Raw genomic sequence first — 13870 nt, 5'->3', positions numbered from 1 at the left:
TCAAGGGAATATATGTCTGCATATTTAAGGTCTTAGCCTTGAGAGGTAATCGCTTTCATTTGTTATTCAAGCTGGTTATCTGTGAGGGTTCATAGGAGCAACTACAGCTCTTAATAATTGAAACTTAAAGAGAAATGACGAAGTATCTGGAATCACATCGCTGTTGGTCATATAATTCTGAAAGGACACCATGACTTTAGGATGGAACCCTGATATTCAAGATCAGGTTTTTGTCAGGTTCCCAAAGGTGTTCTGAGAAAATCCTAGCTCTGGTTTTATCCCATTTACTCTAAATATAAATGAAGTTGCCAATGGCACTTAGTTCAGTCACTATACACTTAAGAACCTTAGGTGGGCTAACTGAGAGTGCAAAATTTGCAGTCACTGAATGAGATTATCTATAGCTGAGATTATCACAGAATAAAGGCTCATTTCTGGAATTTCCTCAGCCTTCCTATCACTCCCAACTCAAAAAAGCCTTACTGCTATTGAACTTTGAACTTAAAAGGCTACATTCTTAAAAGAACATGGCCAGTGATGGTCACAGAAAGACAATTCTGGAGATTTTTATTATCAGTGTACAGTCTAAGTCTCTTGATACATAGTATCAGGGTTGGTTTGTAGAAATACTTCACAAACTAAAGAATATTGCCATGCAAAATGTAAAGTACTCATTATCTTCTTTTATGGACAAGAATGGAGAGCGTTTTTAAAAGTAGTTGGTTAAACTTGAATTTTAATTTATGAATATAAACTATAAATAACACACATCTTATATCTAAGAATGTATAAGTATAAAAAGAGCTAGATTACACTGTTCATCCATCCGCTCAGCTATTCTATCACCAGATTTGTATTGCATGGCTACTTCATGCCAGGCCCTGTACCACATGCTGGGAATATTAGCAGTCAGCAAGCTAAATGTGGTCCTTACTTTCACAGAGGTTTATAGGCTGTTGGGGAGATAGCCAAGAGAATTTGGACTTCACTCTAGTGACAATGGAAGCTGTTGAAAGGTTTTAAGCAGGAGAATGGTATAATGAGATTTGGGTTTTAGAAAGCTAACCCTGGCTTTTATGTTAGAGAATAGATTGTAGTGGAACCAGATTGAAATCATAAAGACCAGTTAAGAGGCTATTACCTTAATCAAGTGACGTTTGGTGACTTTGTCTTGGCTGGTGGCAGTGGGATTGAGAGAAATGGGACATTTCGAAGGATGCATAAGGTGAGGTCAGTAAGCCTTGTGATTTATTGGATTCTGTAGGTGAGGAATAGGGAATTATGAAGGGTGATTCTGAAGTATCTGCTGTGTATACTTGGTTGGGTGTGATGATGCCATTCGTGATCCTGGGTCTGGGGTGGAAGTGCAGGGTGAAGATGAACAGTAGATTTATAGGTAATGAATTTAAGGAGCCAAGAAGACATCTAAGGAGAGAAATCCCTTAGGCAGTTAAAAATACAGATCTGGAGCAGGAGAGATGTGTGGACTGAAATATAAATGTTGAAGTCATCAGTATATAATAATACAATGGAGACCATGCAAATAGATCAACTCCCCAGGGAGAAATGGTAGGTGGAAAATAGAAGAACATGCTCTGGAATTTGTTTTATGTAAACATCATAACAACAGAAGTCTAGGAGGAAGAGGAAGAACCTGGGCTCTAAAGTTGGATAGCCCTGGGCTCCACTACTTGCCAGCTGTGTAACCTCCATAGGTATCTTAATTCTAAGCTTCCATATCTTCTTCTGCAATGTGGCAAATGTTATATGTTGGGTTACTGGGAGAACTAAATGAAATAATACATGCGGAAGGATGTAGAAGGAACCGTGTCTGACACTTAGCAAACACTCAAAAAATATTTTTATATCCTAGGTAGAAAAAAACCTATAATCAAGTTTGTCATTATTATTTATTTATTATACATACTTTCAATAAAATGTGTCACATCTTTAATATTAAGTAGTTTCCCTAAGTCTTGCAATTAATTTTAGTCACACAAAAAAATCTTCTAAAAGTTGTGTCATAAAAGCTGAGAACTTTGGATATGTTCTTATTTATAAGTTAAGCTATAAGAATTTTTAAAAACAGTTTTAAAACTAAGAAATCAGATTTTATTAAGATAAAACAAATTCGGGTTCAGAGGATTTAAAACTTCATTTTGAAATGGATTGTTAAAATTGCCACATGAAGACAATAGCTGAAATTTTCATTCTATATGTGTGTGACTGTGTGGTTCATCTCTAATATAATGTATGACATATAAGATCACTACTAGCTGAATAAAATTTAAAAATCAGAACCTCTCTCACATTTTGAGTCATTTCTTATTTTGCAGGAAATGTAGCTATAGATCCTTGATTATTTTATTTTAATGTCTACTCATGTTACATGTTACACATTTTTTAAAAACTTAACCAAAAATAATGTTTTGTGATAACATCTTAAACTCATCTGTAATTAACAAAAACAATATATTATCTTAATAAAATATTGAAATAGCATGTGCTGCTCTTGACTGTCATCTCATTCCCATCCTGTATCCTTTTGTGTTTTGCATTGTTGTTCCTTTTGCATGGAAGATCATCTGCTATGGATTACCATGAGTTGAATGAGGATGGAGAGCTGTGGCTGGTTTATGAAGGGTTAAAACAAGCCAACAGGTTATATTTGTCTCCTCAAAATGGAATGTTATTAATTTGTTGTTTTCCTTACTAACAGTGGCCTCCTGACTTTAACTTAACTTCTATATTTATTGTACATTAATTTCAGTACAACTTAGAACATTCAGCCAAATGCCTTCCTAAAAACTTTCTCCACTAAGGAATGATCCTAAAGTAAAAATGGATTGATGGTGAATATAATTGTTGCGGCTCATGAGTAAAAGGCGCTATCTAGAGTTCCCTTCAGACACTAAGATTTGTGAATATTTCACTCGGAGTTGGAAGAGAACCAAAACCTTTCAACTAGAGCTCAAACTACTGTGGGAGAGATTAATACCTATTGTTTAGTGGTTTCGTGTTTGGAATAATGATTAAAGGCTATGTGTGCCTGTGGCAATGTAGCTACATCTTATATGTCATTATCATGCTGCCTAACAGCAGTATTAAGTACATGATTTGGCATTCTATGTGGTTATTGTGAAGTTCATATTTGTGAAACATCAAATCAGAAAGGTTTCCTGCATTGCTACAGTTCAAAATAATTACCCAAACGCAACGTATTAAATATGTTTAAGAGAAAACAAGTAAAATTGAAACAGCTACACCTTTCTAACACAGACACTAATCTGCTCTAGTGATATTTATGTCTTAAAAATCTTGATCTCTTTCACTCTCTGCCTCTGAGAGGAGACTATACTCTGTATGCAGAGTGTTACCCCTTTTCTAATAAACTTTCCTTTTGACTCTTAAAAAAAATCTCGTAAAAAGACCATTTTAATGATTACATTTTAAAAATAATATGCTATTTGTTCAAGGGGCTTCTACTTATTCTACTTTGTTCTAATCATAAACTGTCATTAACTTTGTAGTGTTATTGGTTGAAATCCTTTTGAAATTTCATAATCACTAAAATATTTTAGTCTGCTGTTAAAGTATGCTTGCAATGGTGTCAGTAAGTTTTGCCCAGCAGTTGGTAACCAGGGGGATTAGAATATAAACGAACATCTTTTCTTTCTTCATGTTAGTTAATTCCTAACTGTAACTTTGTTTTGTATTTAGAAAGGGATGAATGTAGAAGTGGGAGTGCAGAGTGCATGCCGAAGGGAGGACGCTATTTCTCTCTGGTATTCTCACTGCCAGTGCCCTGGTTTATTTACATGGGCACAGGTGACTTGTATGTTTTGCTCAGAGAAGCAGTAACCACTTTATTGGTTCTATTAATATTTATGTTCTAAAATCATGTCTTGTTAGGATTATGTTACTGATATGGAAGTTTATGGGGAAAGAGAAGATGACAAATTTAAAATATATGTATATGAAATTGCAGAACTACCTGTCTGGATTTGGGTAAATCTGTATATATTTCAGAGAAGCACTTCAGCCTTTCTGTCTTTCAGAGATAAAAGTAGAAAGTGGAAATGGGATCCTGGTTGCACCCTCTGCCTGAAATTAGTAACACTGAAATTCTTAAAGGCATATTGAATTAGATTAGGAGTTCATCATCTTGCCCTTCTATACAGTGCAGTGATTTTGTGGCATAGATACTACTGTCTTTGCCAGCCTAAATGCTGGTTCATAAATGTAGTTAGCCAGATTAAAGCTACGTCTTCTGGTTATTTTAGTCATCATTCCTACGAACCTTTCAAAAAAGAGCCAAAATTCAAAATTCTCCTGTTTCTCAGAGCCTTAGAAAACTTTTTATTTGTAACTGGGGTCCACAATTCAGAAGGACACAAATGTGAGAGCATTTGTTTCCATTTCCAGCCCTTGTTTGAGTTTCTCGACTTTAATCAAGTCAGAAGTTACACAGATGCTAGAGTCCCTGCTTTTCCTGCCCTTGCAAGTGAGCACGAAGCTTCGCACCCACCAGGCAGGGACTCTTGTGTCATCTCCCTGTCCTACCTGTGTGGCTTCTCCACAGGCTCCTGGAATCCCAGCTCCAGTCCCAGAAAAGGAACCATGAGAATGAGGCTGAAGCCCTCCGCGGCGAGATCCAGAGCCTGAAGGAGGAGAACAACCGGCAGCAGCAGTTGCTGGCCCAGAACCTGCAGCTGCCCCCTGAGGCCCGCATCGAGGCCAGCCTGCAGCACGAGATCACCCGGCTGACCAATGAAAACTTGGTGAGAAGCCATGCCTGGGCCCACACACTCTTCAGTAGGCAGGGCCCGGCCCTGCAGGCAGTCCTGCTGATTGTTAATCAAACACATCTTTCCTGGCTGGGAAAACTTACTGCCCCACACTTGTCACCCTCTTACTCTAGCAGAGACAGTGTGAAGAAAATACGACCATGTTGGTAAAAATGAAAAAAAGCATGTACCCAGGTTGTGTTTCTCACAGAAGGCTCTCTCAGACCTACCTGGGAGGGTCTGGAAGGTGTCACCTGTATGCCGGACTTTTGATATCCTTGAGAACTCAGGTGGCCACTTGCTCTACTTTCACTGAAATCTCTGCCGTTGGAGGTTTGTTTTGTGGTTGCCATGACAGAGACTAGGGCCGAGCTTTGTCACTTTTGGTCCCCAGTCAGCTACCCACACCATCTGAGCCTCCGTTGTAGCAGATGATCTGGGCTTAGAGTTACGGTCAAGGAAGGCAGTTGGCAGAACCAAGTGGGGGCTTTTGGTGGACATTGGATGGGAGGAGGGACAGCAGGATTCAAGTTTATACATTATTTATTCTTTTTAACAGAAAGTGTGCAATGAATGAGGAGAGTATTTTCCCTTGCCAGATTCTGAACACTGACACACAGCCTCAAGTTTTTTCTTTTTGTTTTTCTTTCACAGAAAATATTGTCTAAAATATTTCTTTCTCAGTCACAAAATAACTTATTACAGATTTATAGACTTTTTTTTGATATGTTTATTAAACTAAAAGCTATTGAAAAGTTGTAAGGTATATGTTGAAACACTGTTGTGTACCTGAAACTAATATAATACTATATGTCAATTACAATTTAAAATAATTTTAAAAGTCATTGTAAAGTTGTAATTCCACAGTTCTATGTAGTCTATATTGTAGTGTCAGCCTAGTTTTTGAGAAAAGCTGTTTAGGACTGGTTTTCTTTTGGAGTTCAGGGTTTTAATGACCTATAAAAAAATAGTTTGGATTTTCTCTAAAGATTTAACTATCTGAATTATCCCTCCATTGCTCCATTCGTGATCATTTACATTACAAATACTTTTCTAGTATCACCTATTCAACCATCTTTTATATTAATTAGAAGCCTGTCTGTCCCTCTGAGGACAGGAGAACAGCGTGTTGCTAGAGGCTCAGTCGTAGTAATAGGAGAGGTGGCTAAGGGCAATGTTTGGACTCTTTCCAAAGTAACTGAAATACCACTAATTTGTGGGGGGGAAATCTTCCGAATTATGGACGATTTTTGAAATGTTATTTTATCACTCTCAAGTACACTGTTGCTTAAATCAAACTAACAATGCTTTAATGCATTTAATGTTTAATTGATAAGTATACTAAATAATATAATAATGGTTGATCAGCATATAAATTCTGTGCTTATAAATCATTGTCTTAAAATACGAGGTGAAACCGTGAAATAAAGATGCTTCTGGGTGGCAGATTCCCAGAGTTTTTTCACTAAATTGATTAAGCATTTCCCTTACAACTTTGTCTACGGTTTTAATTTTATTGGTAATTTTACATAGCTAATAAAAAATAAACTAAGTCCCCCTGTTCTAAGCTGGTAGAATCTAGTTAATGAGTTTGTCTGAGTTTTAGGAAAACCTTTTGTAGGTCAGCTGTTTTTCTGGCCTCACTGCTAATTCAGGAGAATGGATTCAAACTTAAGTACAGGGAATCATACACTTTTCCAAAATCATTATAATTTCTCAATCGTAATTGTGCATTTCTTTAGCAAAAACTTGAGCAGAATACTAAAGCAGCTGCGGACCTAGGCTTAGTTCTGGAAACTACCATGCCTAACCCACCCACCCACTTACCTACCCTACACAAGCACAGAGATGGTTTTTCTTCCTCATCTTGTGAACATACTTCACAGGCCTCCCCCTGTGTTGCCTTTCCACCTTCAAGCAAGAGTGCCAAAATTACCACGATTCTCAGTTTAATTTTATTTGCCTTTCTCACTCTTGCTGCTGCTGCTGGCAGAAAAAAAAAATACAGCAATGTGAGCAGGTCTGAAGAGTGAAATAACAGCTTTATGTGGGGAATGTGGACCACCTCTCTATTTACTTGCTAAATGATGGTGTCCTGGCCATAGCCTGTTTCCTCTGAGCATGTGAAAATAGATGTGTGTGTATATATATAGATAACTGGAATCTATAAAAAGATCACAGGTAAATGGCAGATGACAAGTCAGAGCCTTTTGAGTATATACAGGTTCATTATTTGTATCTTAAAATATTTTAAAATTGATTTTGCTGAGAAGTAGCATTCCCCTCAAAGACACAGAGAAAAACAAATATCCATTGTGCCTATTTTTTCAGTATTTTGAGGAATTTTATGCAGATGACCCTAAGAAGTATCAATCATATCGGATTTCACTTTACAAACGGATGATTGTATGTAAACTCAAGAGTGCCTTTCTGTTGTCTTCCTTGCTACTTCTAGCCATCTCTAACTGAAGAGCACACTGCTCTGCCCCTCCCCAGGAAGTCTCTTCCAAAACTTTCATGAAACCCGTTTCTCTCCACAGCTATCTTTTAGCCAGTGGTGTCACCTCTATCAGTGTCCTGCGTCCATTGTCATGTTTGATTTGTTATTAACAGTAGGCTTGCAGTGTGATGGAAGTAAAAAGTCAAAACCCCGTACCTAAGTTCAACCATCCTTAAAACTTCCCACAAAACTCTTTGTGCAGTCATCAAAATTTATTTTGCTTATTCCCTCTTTACAAGAAAAGATTCTACTGGAATAGCCGTACATTTTACAAGCATTTAATTGTTTTACCCACATGGAGTCTACTGGAAAAGACTCCCCAGTGAGCCTGCTCTCCATCACGCTGTAAAGGATTTTACTGCATTGTATATTTTAACATTTGGCTTTTATTGTAGCTGCATTTCCCACGCCTGCCAGTTTTAGCCAGGTTGTGGCTCCGCCTCCAAGCTTTTGTGTAAAACTAACAGTGCTGTTTCTGTGGTTTTGTGTCTGTTTTCCTTCTGTGCATTTTAGAAGGCCTGTTTTGATCTTTCTGTTATATTTCCACATTTTAATCTTTAGGATTTGATGGAACAACTTGAAAAACAAGATAAGACTGTCCGGAAACTGAAAAAACAACTGAAAGTCTTTGCCAAAAAAATTGGTGAACTAGAAGGTATTTAAACATGTTTTATGATAGTTGCTGTTCTTGGTTTTTTATTGCTACACTAGTGGCCTAATAGATTTGCATTTGAATATTAGAAACAATAACAAAAATGACTTTCAGCAAACCTAGTGCCTGATGGAACTCTCCATCGCTAGGTGGGCGAAAATGTTCTTTTCATTGCAGTAATAATTTACAAAGTGCGAGAATTCATTCAGTAAACGTCAATGAGTATCTTCTGTATGTCAGCCACTGTGCTAAGCCATATGGCAGAGAGGTTGAGCATGGATTCTGGAGCCAAGCTTCTTGGGTTCAAATCTTGGCCTTCTACTATTAATTATCTAATACTGGGCAAGTTACTGAACCTCTCTGCCAGTTTTCCCACCTGTTTAAGGGGAACAGTAATGGCGTACCTGATGCCGATTGTAAAGATTAAATGAGTTAATATGTGTAATGCATTTAGTATCATTCCTAACACATAATAAATGCGATGTACAACTTAGTATGATTAACTCTTAGTATTAGGGATACCGAGATGAGAAAGACAAAGTCTTTATCCTCAAAGAACTTACCATCTAATGGAGACAAAAAGAGAAGTAAATAAGAAAAAATGAATTATGATTATAAAGAAATCAGATTTTTTAAAAAACATCTCATGATTTATATGTGATGGTGATGGTAAAACACCTTAGAAATAATCAAATATCAATTGTTGTTATATACAAATGAATCTTGTCCTGTGGGTTAGTGTGTTTGTTCCTTCAGTAAGTATTTATCTAGGTGCCAGGGATACAGCAATGAGCAGGGCTAAAGCTAAATTCTCAGCATATTCCAGTAACACTCTATTGTTCAAGAGATTTAGAGACCTTTTTTGGAATTGGCTTCAAATCTATGCAAACTATTATAATTTTGAACAAAAATTATTCTGAGCAGTCTGATTACCCAGCCACTCTCTCAATGTCACCTTCATAATTTTTGCCTGGCTCAAAGGGTAAAGGCTCCTCATCATTGGCAATGTCCACAAGAGTCTACCATGACTCACTCTGTGTGGTTTTCATTCTGTAACATGCCAGGCTTGTTGTAACTGTTCCTTCTATTTGGTTTCTTGCTTGTCTTGGTAAAGTCCTACTCATCCTTTGAGATCAGAGTCATATGTCACATCCTCAAGAGCATCCTTTCCCAATCACACAGACAGACCTTTGGCTCCACCCTCTATATTACCATAATTTGACTCACATCTGTTATGGTTTTCACTGTCATATTTTTAGGAATTTTTCTGTTTGAATTATTGGCTCCCTGTATGGACTGGACTATGAGCTTCCTGAGCATGGGTACCACCTCTTATTTCCCCTTGTTTTCATAGTACCTACCATAGTGTCTGACTGACCTTAATCATTCCATACATGTTTGTTGAGTGAATAAGTTTCAGAAATATTTAGAATAGCAGCATAGATGTTTACGTTGAAGAGGACAACATTCCCTTAGATATACAAATGCTGAAATATTTATATAGAAATCAGATTACTTTGCTGTCATATTTTATATATAATCCTTTAGAATTTCATGATTCATATGTTAAAGTTTTGAACTTCCAAATCACACACACGAGCTTTAATGTCTATTGGCAGAACTTTAAAAAACTTTATCCAGAGAACTTTTTTGTACTTAGCTTTGCACTAATTATATCCTGAGATGATGATTAGATAGCAGGGTATTTGCTTGAAAGAAACTGATTTCAATGGTATTAATTTGTGAGATTATTTTTTTAAATCCCTAATGATTCCACTTGTTATTTTACGTTTTTATTCAGCTTTCTTTGATGTGTATATTTTTAATTGAAGAGATAGGTTAGAATATTTCAAGATGCTAGCAATTTTAAGCTGTTTTCAATCAGAAACCAACCTCATCTGTTAAACTATCCTGCCAGCTATATTCTTAAACCTCTAAGTAGCATTTGAAAGTCAATTCATAGATTAAACAAAAAAGACATACTATTTTTAAGAAAAGTTGAGTTAAATGATATGTGTCTAAAGAATAAAATGAAATCCATTTATTATGGTCTGGGCATTTGCTGAGTACAGTATCCCTGCCCCTCTTCGAATTTGGAGAATAAAGGTGACAGGCTCTTCCAACACTTTTCTCTTCCTGCCACCTTAATCCCGCATTGTACAGAAAATACTAGCAACCGTGTACAACAAAACATCTTCTTATACCTAAAAGTTTTTTTTTATATTTTAAATATATTATAATAAATTTAAATTCTTCTGTATTAAAATAGCAAGACTCTTGCCTCCTACTATGGGCTACACTTAATTAAGGAGACATTTTTAGAAGCCAATGAAAACTTTAAAACGCCAACATATGTAATTTTTAGCAGAAATTATATAGCTAAATGGAGAGTGTTTTAAAATCTGATCTGCCTTGTGCTGTATTTTAACCTAGGAGTGGGTGTTCTATCTCAATTTTCATGAAGCCACGGAATTTAGACCTAAAAAAATTCTAGAAATCAGTTAACTATTTAACAGGAGAAAAAAACTGAGGCCCAGAAACTATGACTTCCAAGGTCTCAGCCAATTAGTAACCAAAGAAGGACTAGAACTCAGGCCTTCTGAGGACTACTGAATTCTTTCCTTTGTGTCATATTTTCCAGTCGACTCTCTACTTATAGGAGAGTCTACTAGACTATCTCAATTAAACCTCAGATCAAGATCTTCCTAATACCAAAATGAAGAAAAATAAATTTTAAAATTTCTAGTTTCCTTTCCCTTTCCAGGATGAAAAGGTTCAGAAATATTTTTCCCTCATATAAAGAATCTAGAAGGTAGAAATAGGGATTGCTTCAGATCTTTCTAGAAGGATTAGATGGAGCATTGGGCTAACTGGCCTCCAAGATCTCTTGCTGTCTTTGAAAACTGGGCTGGTATCCTGGCTTCTGTCTTTCAGGCTTTATATTTTCCTAATGCTATATAATGATTGACATTTTATTTTAATTAATTGGCAATTTGCTAAATAAATCAAGGTTATGTTGAGCTGACATATATATTTTATCCGAGTTTTTATAAAGACTCAAATCTCTGGAGAGAATTCAAAGGCAGAAAGTTTTTAATTAAAGTATGGCAAATTTTATCTCTGACATTTTTATACAGAACCAAAAATATCTTGGCTACAGATTTTGCAAAAAGGAAAGTGAAACTGTCTTTTAAAACTTGAAATCTCTTAGTAAAAATATTCACCATATTTCATAAATTCTGAAGTGTATAATTTTAAACATTTTAACATCTCTAGAATTAGTATATGTCTTACAACTGTTCCTGGGTTATAGTTTAATTGGCAGTGTTCTTCCTTCCTTAGTGTTATATAAAATAATGATATCTCACCTTAGATATGATGAAATGAGGTTTAAAGCATTCTCTTCATATTATATAGAGTCTAAATATGTACATTTATCAATAAAATCAATATGTGGAATTATTTGTTTCCAGTTTCCCCTCTTAGAATTGTTTCTGTGGTTAAAAGGGAGTAGTAACTTTGATGATAGGGATTTTCTTATTTTGCATTTTACATGCAGCGTGTCATGTACATAAGCTGTGAAGACCACTATGTGCTGATTTCAAGATCCTGGTGGTATTATGTTTAAACCGACTCCAGAAATAATTTATGTAAAAGTCAATAGTTTGAATCTCTTGTATAGAGATATACATTTTACAGTTAATCCTGTGGCTTCCAGACTGCATCATGTATGTGAAACACTAGATGCCACAGCTTCGATTTATCCATTCACAATATGATCACTCTTTAGATAGCATACTGTTGAAGGGTAGTGGTGATTTCCAGCACTGATAGTCCTGGTATGTGATGTTGCAGCATGAGGTAGTGTCACCTGGCTCTCTGCCACATGAGCAAGAGCACGGGCAGGTATTGGTGTTCTCTGTGATAACCTCTTCCTATGGAACTGGCTTCCCAGAACTAATGCAGGAATTACCCCAGAGTGACAAGAGAAGAAGTACTACTGACACCTTGTGGAGTCAGCAACATTGAACTTTCTAATGCATCTGATCTGCTTTTTGTTTGACAGCAGTCTCTGAACTCAAACTTAGTCAACATCTAAATAGATTTCTTAACTGCCCCCGCTTCCTGTAGATAAAAGAATTTTTTAAAAACTCGATTTCTAGCATATGTCTCCACAAACACCACCGTAACTCTAACTCGAGTGTTCTCTTACCTTCTCTTAGATTTCCCATTCAATTCTCAATTTTTAGATGAAATTGGAAAAATTTTAAATCTTTAGCATAATTCACCAGCAGCTGCTGTTGACAGTAGTGACCATTTTTAACATCTGAAAGCGTTGTTAACCAGTGGTTTGTACTTTAATGGTTGCAACCTCATAGTAGAACTTTTAGTACTTGAGCAAAAACAAACAAAAACACTGAATAATATTTAGGAAACCACATTAAATACAGGTTGTTTTATCTGCTCATGGTTTCTTTGGGAATAAGGGGTGGCTGGAAAAAGTTAGATTTTTGCCTTAGGAAGCCTCTGTGAAAAATAATACATTTCACATCAACTAGTGTGAAGAAACACTTTCCTACCAGCTATCTTGCTGTGGTTTGAACTGATTGCAATGGTATATTTAAAGTAAATGTTCTTTTCCTTGTTATTTATTTTGTTTATTTGACATTTGTTTTCTCTACACACATATAATACATACTGTAAATGTAAATTCTATGACAGCAGGGTCCCATTAGAATGTTTTTCTTTATGACTAGATTCATTGAGCTAAAGCCGGGGAGGAAGGGTCTTCTACACTCTTGCTGCCTCTTTGTAGAATACTATTTTTCCCTTCTGTGATTTAAAGTCTAAATATTGTTAACCATTTATGATTGGTAACAATTTGTTAACCAAAAAGTTAAACCACTTAACTTTGGAAATATTTAATCTTACTACAGATTATTATTTTAAAAATGCTTTTGAATCAAATAGGGTTCTCTGATGTTGATAGTAACCAAGCACTTATAGCTGTCAGAGTAACTTTACAATATAATTTTGCCATCTATCCAGTGTTAACAGAAAACAATATTTAAAGAAGACACAAATATGGCACAGCAGTGAAGTGGCAAATATGGCATGTTTCTGTTGTTATAGAGTTTATTTAAAGTTATAGGAACATAGAACCTTCTCGTCTTTTCTACCTGGAAAACATGTTCTTCTCCTTTTTGTTTCTCCCAAAGTGGGCCAGATGGAAAACATATCCCCAGGACAGATCATTGATGAACCCATTCGTCCAGTCAACATTCCCAGGAAAGAAAAGGATTTCCAAGGAATGCTGGAATACAAGAAGGAGGATGAGCAGAAACTTGTTAAGAACCTGATTCTTGGCAAGTGTTTTCCACATGGGATAAAAGGTCTTTCTGGTACATGTGTCAGTGGTAGGAAAGACTAGTCACTCATTTTTGAAGTATTCAGTACTAGTTTCTTTAGTCATCATTGCATGCTGTGCATTATAGTGCTACAGAAGCATCCTGACCACATCATCCGTTACCAGTCTTAACTTGCCCAGGACCCACCTATAAGGATCCCTTGAGGCCAGGCCTTCTCAGCTCTATCTGCACATTAGAATAACCTCAGAGGCTTTTGAAAAGTATTGGTGTGTAATTGGTCCCCAATGCAGACCAATTACATCAAAATCTCTAGAGGGAAGAGCCCGGCCATGTTTCTAATTTGTTTACATCTTTCAGGGGATTCTGAATTGTAGCCACAGTTGACCACCACTGCTCTGGGCCATTTAAGTTCCTGAATTTCTATTTTCCTAACTTCCCTAGAAAGCATTTAACTAAATATGTCAAGAACAACAGTTAAGTAATAGGGAAAAAGCAAAAAAATTAAGGAAATGATTCTAGCAATGGCAGGAGAGGACCAGACAAATGAAATGGGCATGGAAGA

The 13870-nt window shown here is 36.3% G+C and overlaps 1 protein-coding gene across 8 annotated transcripts in view; it reads left to right on the top strand.

Moving 5' to 3' along the window:
- The window catches only part of MYO5A (myosin VA), a 99008-nt gene that overhangs the window by 69838 nt on the left and 15300 nt on the right, over window positions 1-13870 (top strand). For 3 of the 8 annotated variants that reach the window (XM_023527854.1, XM_023527855.1, XM_023527861.1), the window contains 5 exons: window positions 2581-2661; window positions 4583-4781; window positions 7119-7193; window positions 7849-7942; window positions 13159-13305. In XM_023527854.1, the coding sequence (XP_023383622.1) occupies window positions 2581-2661; window positions 4583-4781; window positions 7119-7193; window positions 7849-7942; window positions 13159-13305 (596 nt within the window). The remainder of the gene's footprint in view (window positions 1-2580; window positions 2662-4582; window positions 4782-7118; window positions 7194-7848; window positions 7943-13158; window positions 13306-13870) is intronic. The other 5 variants (XM_023527858.1, XM_023527857.1, XM_023527860.1 and 2 more) reach the window with 3 other exon arrangements.

The sequence above is a fragment of the Pteropus vampyrus genome, unplaced genomic scaffold, assembly GCF_000151845.1.
Source record: "Pteropus vampyrus isolate Shadow unplaced genomic scaffold, Pvam_2.0 Scaffold19, whole genome shotgun sequence".
NCBI lineage: Eukaryota > Metazoa > Chordata > Mammalia > Chiroptera > Pteropodidae > Pteropus > Pteropus vampyrus.
The sequence above is the reverse complement of the archived record's forward strand: the minus strand, read 5'-3'. Positions and strand labels throughout refer to the sequence as shown.